The 14,323-nt window shown below is 35.2% G+C and overlaps 1 protein-coding gene across 1 annotated transcript; it reads left to right on the forward strand.

Moving 5' to 3' along the window:
- The first annotated feature begins 12,774 nt into the window (after positions 1–12,774).
- LOC134718278 (probable serine/threonine-protein kinase DDB_G0267514) lies at positions 12,775–13,515 on the forward strand. Its single transcript, XM_063580770.1, has one exon. It carries the CDS (start codon positions 12,775–12,777, stop codon positions 13,513–13,515), a length of 741 nt encoding a protein of 246 aa, XP_063436840.1.
- Positions 13,516–14,323: the final 808 nt, after the last annotated feature.

Here is a 14,323-nt window from a genome sequence, read left to right on the forward strand (position 1 = left end):
ACGGACAGAAAATCAAAAACAGATAGCACATCTGCAAGATTTCCACGCTAATATACAGCAATGGTTGGAAGAATGCGATACACAAGATGAAGATACATCATACTGCTCAGAGGAAGTAACCTGTCGTAGCATTGAACAATGTCAGTTACAACAACAATTACACCTTTCGACATATTCCACCTTGTCCGAGCAGTCTCTTTGTGAACCACCACAAGAAAGCTTATCTTCGGAAAGTTTAAACTCAGACAGAAATGTTCGTCAAAGCGAGTATCGTACTCCATCACCTAGAACCAACATGGTTGTTCGCCCTCAACCAGATAGTCAACATGACCGTGATGTTCAAAAACAACAAGATGACAGAGTGTTTTCACCGCTTACCTTTGACGGGAATATTCCACACCCTGTAGTCGAGGATTGCAATCGTCAACAAGAAGTGCAACAGATGCCACCGAGGTATAGTCCTGAACCACTTATTAATTACAACCAACCACCAAGGTTTTTACATACGCCTACACCTGAACAGGTTCACTTTTCATCAAGTGTTCAACAGGAGCGCCACCTTCAACAAGATCACCGGGTAGCCAGCATTCTTCAACAGGCTTCACCGGAATATCAGAGGTTGTCAACTGGTGAGAATATGATACATTATAGAAATATATACAGACCTGACACACCAACAGTTGAACGTTCCCAACCGTTTCAACCACCGGTTCAACAGAATACCATTAACCGTCAACAAGACTTCAACAGTCCTCTTGACCAATCATTCTTTGTTGACCGTCAACCAACAACATCACCACAATTTGCACAACTTCATCAACCGATTTTTGACCACAGTCAACAAGACGTTAACCAATATCAACATGGCTACAACAGTCCACACCGACTGGAAGTCAACCAAGGTCAACAGCCAGGCATTAAAAATCCAGATGATGTCTATAATCATCAAACGTTAACATTTTTTCACCAGCATGGAAGTTGTCCCACCAACCAACATCAAGGTGTCAACAGAGTACAACAACCTTTGTCACATGGTCAACGAAGTGTGCAAATTCAACACCAAGTGCAAGGCCTACAACAAGGGCTAGATCACCTTCAACTTGGGTTTTCATAGTGACTGAATTGTTTCTATACAGATCACATCAAAAATATTTTATGATTAAAGTTGAAATGAGAGTAGAAATGTATGAAACATGGGATTCAAGATGTTCACGATCAAATTCAGCTGCAGTCAATAGCCAATTATTATAATCCAAGTAATAAAGATAAAAAAAAAAAGATAATTAGTCGGACACGATTTTTAAATGAAAGCTATTAAATAAAAAGTTCTGTTCGTCACCGAATCTCCTTATATAGACATAGTTGTAGTATTTTTCATCTTGCTCGACTATTTGAATGTAGTGTTCTGTTTACATTTGAAGTGAATTTAATTTAATCGTTATATTTCGTTTCTCACTTTATTAGTACCCCGGATAAGTATTTCCTACTTTAAGTAACACATTTGGCTTTTTAATAATATCCTAAATATTTCGCTTCCTGGACCGTGTACGTACATTGCATTTCTCTTTTGTATCATTAGTTATGTTTTTTTTTAATTTTAAATGTGTTTTCACTAAGTAAAATAACTAATTCGTTGGAAATAAATAAAGTGTCCCGTAAGGAAATTGAAAAAAGCAAATCCGATTTAAAAATATTATTAGCAAGAAAAGGAGTGCAATGCTAGTGAAAACATTTCGCACGAATCTGGTATGAAATCTGACAAACCTGGAAAGATATATATCCAAGAACCATAATATATATTCCATAGAACAAAAAAAATGCCATTGTGAAGAATGAAATCATCACATTTTCACATATATTTTTTTTAGGCAGATAAGCTGCCTTATGCGAGCACCCAGGATTTTTGTCCTACCCAATAATTGCTAAAATACGTGCCATTGTTATCATCTTGCTGGTTACTATGTTATTTATTATTTATTGGACTGTTTTTTCATACTTCACATTCTGGATTAAAAAAGATATGACCAGTAAAACCTTAAATGATCGTCGATTTTCCCAAAATTTTTGAAGTTGCACATAGGAGTTAGAGCACATTAAGAATCCTTGTGTAGTTTATTATCCCCTGAGCTTTTGGCTTAGATGTGAAAGAACAAATGTATGAAATATTTAATCGCCGGAAATCTCTAAAGACAAGTAGTTAAGATTTCCCAAATGGCAAAAGTCGTTTTTCAATTTTTAGGCAGGGGTTCAAATTAGCGGTGGTCCGAGGTCCGTGACCTTCCACTTTTGCACGCGGAAATGCGACTTGGTTTCAAGCTATATGTACGCCCGACGGAGTCACCTTCCACTTAAAGAACATAAGAAATCACTGTGCAAACCTTTTCACAACAGTCTCAAAATAAACAATATAAAAACTTATTTTCATCATTATAATTCATGACAGCGATGTTTATTTTGTTCAACCGCTAGCTTTATACAGAAAATCGTCGACAAATAGTGTTTAAATTCGACTAAAATCGTATCTGATTGACAAAAACGAAATTGTAAACACAATAACATGGCTGCTGTGAAGAAAAAAAAATACAACAACGCATCCGATTCCGGAAGCGGATAAGGGTAATTCCGGGTTTGGAGGTTAACTACTAAAAACCCAGACAGGTGACAAAATACATCTATGCATATTAAATGAATATAAACGCTAGAATTGAAAAGCAAAAGATATACTGTAAACCAATTTATTTTCGCGAGTAGAATAAAAAACGCGAATATAAATCGTCGCGAATATGTAAAAAAAGGCAACAGTAGTATACCGCTGTTCAAAACTCATAAATCCATGGACAAAAAAAAAACTTTGATCATTCCTTATTTAACTACATCAAGTCAATCAGAAAATCGCGAAATTAAATAGCCGCGAAATGGTAAAGAAAGGGTAAAACGCGAAAAAAAGAGGGACGAAAGATATCAAAGGGACAGTCAAACTCGTAAATCTAAAACAAACTGACAACGCCATGGCCAAAAATGAAAAAGACAAACAGAAAAACAATAGTACACATGACACAACATAGAAAACCAAAGAACAAACAACACGAACCCCACCACAAACCAGGGGCGATCTTAGGTGCTGTGATGCGGAAGGGTAAGCAGATCCTGCTCCACATGCGGCACCCGTCGTGTTGCTTATGCGATTACAAATCCGGTAAATAGTCTAATTCGGTAGGTCAAATTCATGAAAGGGAAGGGGATTGTAGTTACGACGTAAGGAACATATCCGATATCATTTGTGAAACGGTTATTCCATAACGGTCAACCAACTCGTGATGGCGTCCGTAAAATTTACGAAGGGATGATTTCAAGTCACCATTTGGAACTCTTGGTTTAATAGCTTCCTTGTAAGCAGTAACCCTCTATCAAGAAAATCATAATAGGAAACGCAAGCACGGGAATATCGTATCAAATGGTAGATATATACCCCGTATGCAGGGTCTGCTGGAATGTTGCTACTTAGAAATGGAAAGTTCACAATTGGTAAGTTGGTATACAGTAATTATGTTAAAGAAAGAAATGTTCAGCAGAAAATATGTTATACAGACACTCCTGATACTTTTTGACAAATTTTAATGTCAAATTCCAATACAATGTGACAGCTGGGAACAGTGTAACTAACAATATATATGTTCATGGTCATACATTTTCTTTATCAGTGATAAATAACGATAATGCATGTAAGATGCTTTTAAAGTGTTAACAAATTACTGCAATTTTAAAGGGGTATTTTTTTCTCAATTTTGTAGGGTCAATTAAAGTAGCATTGAATACATATCCGGGACAACATCATCAGTCACACTAAAATCAAATATATATAGTAGATTTGCGAAAGAGATAAATGTTACCGTTATGCAAAAATAAAATATGAGAAAGTATATCATATTTTAAAAGATATGGCCACCACCACTCAATTGTTGGGCCTTACCACCTCGCATATTTATAAAAAAAATAAAAAATACTTGAAATTGGTCCACAATAAGATAGGATAAGGATTATCATGTAGAGTCTTGACTTCAAAAATAAAATAGTTGAAATGGTATTATGTTAAAATGTCCTTTGTTTTGACATTAAGATTATCTAATAAATCAGAATTACTCACGATGCTATTGTACAAAGTTAATAACCGCAATGAACATATAATCTTTAGATTTTATTTCGAACTATTCTTGTCAACAGGATTTTCAAAAATCTTTGTCAAGTTCAAACAACGTAATTAACGGGGTCAAAAACCATTTTGTTGTCGAAGCATCTGATTGTATCTGAATCAAATTGTTGTACATATTTCATAAAGAAAAAAAATAGAGTAAAATGTCTATTACAACAGCATATGTCTATATTTCCTCCATGTACTGTTAATTTTCTGTCAACTCTAAAGAACTTGATTCAAAAGTTGGTTCGAGTACACCCGAGTCTTAAACTGGGATGAAAGTGGTTCATGATCAGCACTACTGTTGGAGACTCCTTTCTGTGATTTGAGTTGGGGTTTAACCATTTCTTGGTCTATATGCTCTGGTCTTACCCAACAATAGTCATCTGTCATGGGTGGTTTTGCATGAGACGTGAGAGATTCAGCATTCTGTATGTAATCTGTCTGTGTACCTGTACGATAAGACGTGGAACGGTACTTGTCTATCCCAAATTCATGTATTTGGTTTTGATGTTCTATTTGTTATTCTCGTGAGATTTTATATATAGAATCACCTTTAGCATAACTAATGTCTTTATTACTAGTAATTATAATTAGTTACGCATCATGTGAATGTAGCGGAATTTGATGAGAGGGTTAGCGCTACAGAAACCGGTTTAATCCACCATTTTTATACATTTGCCTGTACCAAGTCAGGAATATAACAGTTCGTGTCCATTCGTTTTTAATGCGATTTGTTATTTGATTTTGCCATGTGATTATGGACTTTCCAAATTGATTTTCCTTCGAGTTCAGTATTTTTGTGATTTTACTTTTTGGAACACTTTATATGCAACCCTACCAATTTTAATGGGATCAACATTTTTAAGTTCATTTCCACAATGCCTGCACATAGTATTTTCTGGAGTAAGTTCTGATACATTTCTTTTAATAATTTTCAATTGGTGAAGCGATTCTGCTAATTCATCAGTTAAATTATATGGGATACGCTTGTAAAACAACAGTTTCGGGTCGTAACCTTATCTCTGCTCATGTTCATATGAGGGTGCAATACACCTTATGTTATACAGGTCTCTGGTTGATGTTACAATGGATGGTGTAGTCCACCGTAAAATTCATTTTGAGACTTGACCATACACATGATACATGCCATAACTATTCTGACAAACAACGGAATACCCATCTTTTGTTGTTATATTTTCTTGCACATATTTTTGAACTAGCGTGAATTGTCAAATCAGCTGTTGCAAATTGAAACTGGGAAATCTCTATTAGTCTAAACAAAGATGCACCCACCTGCTATCATCGCGACTCAGAACCCAAAGATCCTACAAAAGTAATATGAAAAAAAAGAAAAAGAAAACAGTTTTAAACTATCCTTTCTAAACACAGTTATGTATAGATATACCTTTCGGATGCTTAAGGAGAAAAAAGGCAATATCTATAGTAATGATCTTTTCAAGCACCTATTACATCCCTCGACAATATTAGTTTTCATGTTTAACCGTGTCTAGTCGAGAGCCAAGTCGCTTACTAATTTGTTTCAGAAACAAGTCTAAATTCTCATTGCAGCTACTTATTTTCAAAGTGTTTTGTAAGCAAGGACGGCCTTTTAATCATGATCCCAGAAAACCTTTACAGGCAATGGATTTTGTTTTGCACCTGGTATGATTATCCATGTAACAAATATCTATGGCATCCACTGTGTGAGAATTTTATATTTCACTTTGTAAAAGTCTCCAGCATATAAAATTTTTAGGCAAGTGCTAGATCTTTGTAACATCTCTCAGTCTGATCAACAGAAAAAATATTCACAAGCTTTTCTCTCTTCAGTTTTGTTTTAGTTGGCATTTGCCAATTCTATGCCAATATGACAAAGTCTAATTAAGTCACAAGATTTTAGTCTTTCTTCAACATCTTTTCCACTTTGGCAATGGAAACAGACAAACTTTTCTAATCGTTTTTTTAATTTCAAAACACTTAAAGTCCTTAAATCCTCCTCCTCTTTAAAACTATGTAGTTCATCATAATGGATATAATTATTTTATATCATTATAAGTTCTAAATACATATCAGCACTAAACTCTGATATTTCATTGTCCAGCAGCATGATTAGAAATATATATATAGTAAGTAATTAACCTGAAGAAAAACGATCAAACATGTGTTAATCATTTAGAATAGTTATTTAGAAATGTCATTGGTATTACTAATGTTTAATTTGCTGATATACCATGACACATAACAGTAAAGATCTCACCATTTTAAAAGTAACCAGTTATTACAAAATGTACCCGTTAACCACCAAAATATAGTAATACTGTACTATCCTATACAGATATATATAATAATATATAATCTAAGTACATACATGCTCACTTCTCACTACATTGAAGATATTTTGCTGTTGTTTTTCTATGGTCGGGTGGTTGTCTCTTTGACACATTCCCAATTTCCATTCTCAATTTTATCACTTACACACGAGCTCATTCACATTAACGGTTGTGATGGAAATAAAATTCACATACAATGTTTGCAATTTTATATTGATATAGTTAGTCCCAGTTCCTCCATAACTTTTGTAACCAAATATATTTACATATACACCAACATCTTCAATTGTTTATTAACTACTGTAAACTTTCAGTTGACGAAACTTCATTTCAGCAGACATGTTGACTGTTGGTAACTCCAGAACTTAAAAAAAAAACTACTGACATGAATACTCAACACTTCTACTTCTTTATTTTATGGAAATTTTCATCTCAATGTGGGTAATACCTGCAAATTGTATGGCCTCGCGTAAAGCCAAGTGAGAAGATCCCTTGCCTCTGTAAATTAAGAAAAATCTAAAGAAAAAATGTAAATGGAGATTGTTTTTTTAAAGTTCTTCCAGTCATCATACTGATAATTTTTCTTTATGTTTTTTCCTGTGATTATCTGCCAAATGTCGGGTGTCCAAGTAATGTTCCGGCTTCGTTTGTGTTATTTTTTCTTGATATAAATCATCCGCATCTTTAAATGCAGAGCTGTCGGGGTCAGTAGAAAAAATGTTTTGCCTCCTTTTCATCTGCATTTAAATCCGCCAGGGCCTCATTGGCCTAGGAATATTAATCGCCGGTGCTTACTAGTATTAGAAAGGTCAAAGTTGAGCTGCAGTTTTCTGTACACTTCAAATTTTCCACTGGGTGTCTGGAGCACAGTTTATTTTTTGCAACAACATTATATACCACTTGGGTTGCAGGCTGGAATGGTGTACGACCAACACCAGAATACAGGTATTACGACGGATGCATTTTCTGCACCTTTTTGATATTAACTAATCGCTTACGCAGTCTTTTCATGTCACTCTTATTTATTTCTATTGGATTGGGAGCACTTTTTTGTAGAGCCTTTGCAGATGTAGCGACAAAGTTAGTTCCTAAGACGATTTTTCTAAAGCTTGTTGTCGAAAAAGGAGTTTGAGCTAATGCAGCTTGAGCACCTGTATTCATTTAAGCAGGTTTTCCACTCTTTTTTCCTGTCTGAACCTCCTCATAAAGTTTATATTTCTTACTGGTAACTAAGTGTGCCATATATATATCAAATATAAAACATGAGTTCAATCAATATCTGTTAGCAAAACAGCAGTAATCCTTGTAACATGGGTGCAATCTGTATGCATGCTGATGTTGCGCTGAATTGCACTTGTCGGGAGTCATTCTAAAAGGATACATTTAATAATATAACATTATTACTAGTAACACTTTTCTTTGCTGATCCTAAAGGCACAAGTTCTTTATCATGTGTTTGTAACTTTCCACTAGTCTTCTTCATTCTCTGTGTTTTTATTAATCCGTCCTCAGTTTGGTATTTGCTGAAAGTCCCAGGTTTGGAATTTTTATAGGCCATAGCCTCTACTTTGTCCTTCATACGCTTTACTCCAAACATGTCTTCCTCGTTCCCAGAGCTGCAGCTACTTATATGGTCTCCTTCTATCATTACAGAACATAAAAGTCAGAAAAACTTTACTCAGATAGGGGTGAAATATAGATGGGAGAATACATCAAGAGACAACATGATTGAAGTCCTTGGGGAAAATTTTATTAAACAACAAATTAGAGAATTTGAAGACTCACAGTTTGAACTTACTTTTCAGGATTTGACGAGGCAACTTCTGATATAAAAAATATTTTTGAGAGCCTAGCAAATAAATCATGTAAAATTGTAAGATATAAAAAAGTTAAACAAAAAATACTTAACATAATTCCACCTTATGTAATAATGCTGTATTTTGATAGGATGAGAACCATGGTATTTTTTACTAATTTCTATGAATTGAGATTTTCTTTTCTCTGTCGGGGTATTTGTCATTATCAATTTGTCAATATTTTTTTGTTATGCACATAGAATAAGCAAGAGATGATAATACATAGTTACAATCAAAAGTAGCTTCATTACATGAGTGAATACTAACATTACTTGTATTAACTAAGAGCTGAAGAGAAGAGTCATCTTCTAAGGCATCATGTGCATTGTCATTATTACCAGTTACAGATTTATATATATTTTCTTGTGAATATGAAGATAAATTTGGCAGCTGTTTTTTTTTAAAAAGGACTTTAGTATCAATAAAGCCATTTATAAGTTTAACAAATTCAGAAACCTTTTCATTGTTTTCCAATGCATTGAACAAAAGAGGACAATCAAACACTTAAATGTTATGTCCAGCAAGGAAAAATGGTCTGGGAATCCTTCAATTGCACAGGATACACTGGATGAGATGACCTCTTTGCCATGGTGATACATTCTGTTGTCTGCAATTGATAGGCCTGTTATATCTGATGCCCCTTTGGAAATAGGCTGTTTTGGAAAGACATAGGTGCTCCATTTTTTTGTCCCCATATACTGCTGCCATTTGTGTGATGTGGTATCACATTACCAGTTCCCATTCTTCATCTATTTATATTAATAACGTTAAATGTGGATAATTACTACTTACACATTCACATCTGCTGGTGTCACATTTATCTCCATTTGCTCAATTGATTGTTGATTCCTTCTGCTCTCTTGCTAAATTTCTGCCGCTGCCGACACCAAAATTGAAAGTATCTTTCTCCGGTGTCAGCAGAATGACTTCTTGGTCTGAGTCAACTCAGGCATAGTTGGTAGCTTCCTCCTATGGCTGTATGGTGGTGTATCTGTAATTGGGATGCCTTTGAAAAAAACGTTTCATCATTTCCCCATAGCCACGCGATTTGATCCCTGTGCTCTCCTTTCTGTTAATGAGGAAGAGGGTATCAACTGGCTCGTAGACTTGTTTTTCTAACTTGGTGGCAGATTTCTGTAGATTTTTAACAATTCTGCTTTTGGACTATTGAAGGGCATTTATTTTGCAATTTCTCTCTTGGTACTTATTAACATATATTCTCTTCTCCCCTGGTTTTAATTTCTCATATCTTCTCCTTATAACTGAAAAAAGTAGAAATAAACAATTGAAATTACAAACATATACTGAAAAATGTAGGAATAAGGTTCAAGGACTTACAATAATTTCATAGAGAAAAACAAAAAAACATTTTTTTTTCATCTGTTTGCTTATTTTATGTTAAAGGTTAGTCATGTAAGGTGTTACCCAATACTGGTTATATAGCAGTTTGACGAACATCAATTATGTTCATTTAAAAGATTCCCTTAACAAAACAACGTAATTAACACCTTTAGCTGACTTTGCAGAGTTATTTCACTGTAGTGTTAGGTACCAACATAAGGGATATGACATGCACAGAGTAAAGTAAGTTTGCACGCATACGTGTTGATGAAAAATAGATTTTCTGATTTTTGTTCATAAATTTAGTTCCATACAACCTTATAAATCTGAGAGCTCAAATTGTATACATACATGTACAAGCTGTATGTATGATAATAGCGGATGATACAAATCAAAGTCAGGTCTCACCTCTCAAGCATACTAAATAAAAGCAATGTATTTAATCCTGAAGATCATAATAAATAAGTTATATATGTCTAGTAGATTAATTATTAACTTCACCTCTCATTTCTCATATCTCAATTCTGTTTCACAGATGGTTTTATTTGTTCCATGAATTTCAATAGTTAAAAATATCCAGAATTAGATTTTACCTTGCTTTTATTGAAAATCTAAATTAACTTGAGCCTCTAAGGAGCCTGTGTCGGTCACCTTGTTATTATGTGCACATAGAACAAAGGACACAGATGGATTCATGAAATTGTGTTTTGCCAATTGGTGATGTGTTTATTAATCTTACTTTACTGATAAGCGCCATCATTTACCGAATATATATGTAGGTATATATGCCTGAGGTAAATAACAATTTACACATTATATGCATCTCTTATTTAATTGTCATTTTTATTTGATGATATAATTTTTATTTGGAATTATTCATCATTGCTTCGAAAAATGGAAAATCAGCTTTCATTGCTGATTCAAATAATGCTAGCAAAAAATCAAAAGAGGAACCTTTAGCAGAATTTAATGTGATTGGAGTAAATGCTACAGCCTCGTTTAGGGGTTTAGTATCATACCATCACCACATAAATGAGAAGAACATTACCCGTGTCACAAAATGTTCATGCGCTTGAAAGTTATGAGAAAACTAGGAAATACAAGTAAAAGGAAAACTGGAGAGAAATGGTCTAACCAAAAACAGAAAATTCTCAAATCACTGACTTTATCTGAAGAAGAAATAACAAGAACAACAAGTGACAGAGGCAGTTTACAGGAAATTAATTATAAACAAAAGCCTGGTGCTAATTCATGTTAGTGATAACGTGTTTCATTTTTTTTACTGATCGACATATTCAGGTACAAACCCCATTAACAAATAGTAATTTGCATTTAAATATAGATAATATACATCTGAAATGTAAAAATTGTATATTGCAAAACAATGTACTTATTCAAAAATGGATTTGAACTATTTGAATATCAAGATGATGATGATGAAAATGAAATCTTTCTTATTCTTATGCTTTTTGAACTGTTTGAAGTAATTTCAGAACACTTTCTACGCATACCATTGGCTGATGCAACACCTAAATTTAAAGAGGCAATACCAAGAACCAAAAAACAAGCTTTGCGTAGTAAAATACAAGCTTTATCCGAAAGAACTGAAGTGGCTGAAAAAAAAAAGGATGAGTACGTTGGAAAATGAAATTGCTTCGTCAAATATTTTTATTTGTGGATAATGAAAAAAAGTATGTTCAGTGGAACCAGAATGCACAAAAGATCACAGAATTGGATGTGATTCTTGTAACAACTAGTTTCATTATTCCTGCATTGGAATAAAGGGTACTGAAAAATTTCTTCAATCTACTTGGAAATGTATCAGCTGTAGAAAGGGGAAAGGAAAAGGAAAAAGCGGTACCAAATCAAGATAAGTGTTGATGCTTAAAAATTTAGACTATAAATTTACACTAAGGATATTATAATAGCATATATACCTAATCTTTAATGACTAGTACAAGATGAAAACAGTCCTTTTAAAAAAGTTAACTGAGGATAATGACAAAAGATATAATGAGGAACTAAAGTATATAATTTATACCTCCTTGGTACCTTTCGATGAAGGTTTTAAGAAAAAGGACGAGACGTTTGCCATACCTCTGGTTCGTCAACTTTCAGCTGAGACACTGGTGACGTTTTACAAAGTCCGAGTAGGAGCTGCAAGCTCTTGAATACCGAATAAGTTGGGAAATGTATATTCCATATGGAGGTGAAGTTGATATATTGCTACTAAGGTAGGGGAAATTGATTCTGGTACTGCGCCGACTGTTCATGTCAAATTCAAGGTATAAGTATAAAAATGAGGTGGAGGAAGCTGTGTCTGTTGTCACTTTCAAGTTCTAGTTCTTGTGGATATATAAATCGAACTCAATCAGAAAAGTTCGGATTGTAAATGGAAAGAACATCATCAATATATCTGAAAGTGAAATTGAATAACCTGGCTTCTTTGATCTTCTTGTTTTTGAAAAGTGTATGTTGGAACTCCGATTCATATAAAAATAAGAAGAGGTCGGCAAGGGGAGGCGCACAGATAGTTCCCATAGGAATGCCGACAATTTGTTAAAATGATTGTTGGTTGCTGAACGTCCAGTGGCAAATAGTTCATGCATATTCAGGACGAGAACAAGTTAACAATAAATACAATAGGTAGGTTGTTGTAATAGAGGCCATCTAGGATGATGGTCGGAGAAATTTGGACTGCCACTGGAAAACATGCAGATACATTCGGCAATGTATAGATATCACCTCTTTCGACGAACCTGTTGCAGATGACGAAGTTTACAACCCTTGCAACAATGGATTTTCTATTTGCAGAATGCAAATTGGAGGGAAAGATTTCCTAGAAACTGAATTTGAAAGGATAGATGGCATACTGAAGAAGACGACCCGATATCCCTCAGCTGGAGACAACATAAATGGAATTATCATTCACGAGGCTATTGAGATTTGGGGAAATGATGAAGAGAACCTCTTGATTGGATTAGTAATTGGCACCACAGAGAATGTCATGTATACATGGTTCAAGGATAACGTCATGACCAGCAGTTGATCAATGAATATAATTGTGGTTTCAGAACCAGGGGTATATTCGAGCGAAGTCTCGTTGGCGGATATAAAACAATTGTCAAAAGCCGTGCAAATCATTGCTTTTTCAGATATTGACGACAGAACCAGTGGTTCTATCCAAAAGGATTTATCTAATCGTTGCTCCAATCCACCGCCTATTTCAATTCCTACTTCACGAAACAGTGCTGTACAGTCGACAAGTATGGAAAAAGGCTTCCCTAGAGACGATAAAATCATTGCTACGAATCGACTCACTTTTGCTGTTCCAGAGGTTTTTGTACAAGATCTTAATATAAACTACTCCTCCCTTGTAGGGAGAGGAGCCTTCGGAACCGTCTCTAAAGGGAAGTGGACCGGATTGGAAGTAGCAATAAAGGCCATACCTATCACGAAGAGAGCAAAAAATACAATACTTCGTACGGTGGAAAAGGAAATTAACATAAACTCCAAATTACGTCATCTGAACATTATTAAATTTTTGGCTGTTGCTCGAACCGACAATACCATTTATCTCGTATATGAATTTATTATGGGATGCAATATGGAGGATGCAATTTTCAGTGAAGAAACAAAGCTTGATATGGATGTCACAGCTAAGGGCAAACTATATATCATGAAACAAGTGGTCCAAGCTGCATTATATATGCACTCTTTGGAACTCGTGGTTCTCCATCACGATATTAAACCGGGTAATATATTAATTAGAAAAGGTTGCTTATCAACATAGGTTTGATTGATTGTTGGTTGCTTAACGTCCAGTGGCAAATATGTCATGCATATTCAGGACGAGAACAAGTTCACAATAAATACAATAGGTAGGTAGATACAAAAGAGGCCATCTGGGATGATGGTCAAGGAAATTTGGACTACCACTAGAAAATGAGGGTATATGGATAGGGACAGAAATTTTGCCTTTCAACAGGCCACCTACGGACCCCTCAAAGAGTTGTTGCAAGGGTTCTTAACGTGCAAAGAGCGTGGCACTCTCTTTACACGAGGCATCGGATTTAACGTCCCCCTTCTGATCGGACGTGACTGCGAACTTGATAGATCCCGCACAGCCAAACGGACGCCCCAATTCGGCAAGCGTTTTACTGTCGGTCGGGATAAGACCAAATGACCATATTTCTATACCCCCAGTCACCTTTGGGGGGTAACAAAGGTTTGTGACATGGGTATAAGCAGATTGAAGTATGTTGGTGCAGCCACGACAACAGCAGTAGGCAGTACTTGTGGATCCCCGGCATACATGGCACCAGAATGTTGGATCCGGCAGGAAAACACATCCCAGTCAACAGACATATGGTCACTGGGTGTTACTTTTATAGAGTTTTTCACCGAAAAATATGCATGGTCGGTTGATGATGAGCTAGATCCTGTTGCAGCCATTAAAGATATGATGAGACAAGAAGTGTCACCAGTAGCTCAAGGTTCAGATATACCAGAAAATGTCATGGTTGTATTAAACAAATGCGTTCATTTTGCAATGCACTACGACCAACTGCCGCAAGAATACTGCAGGAATTATGGTAGAC

Source organism: Mytilus trossulus, chromosome 5 (assembly GCF_036588685.1).
Source record: "Mytilus trossulus isolate FHL-02 chromosome 5, PNRI_Mtr1.1.1.hap1, whole genome shotgun sequence".
Taxonomy (NCBI): Eukaryota; Metazoa; Mollusca; class Bivalvia; order Mytilida; family Mytilidae; genus Mytilus; species Mytilus trossulus.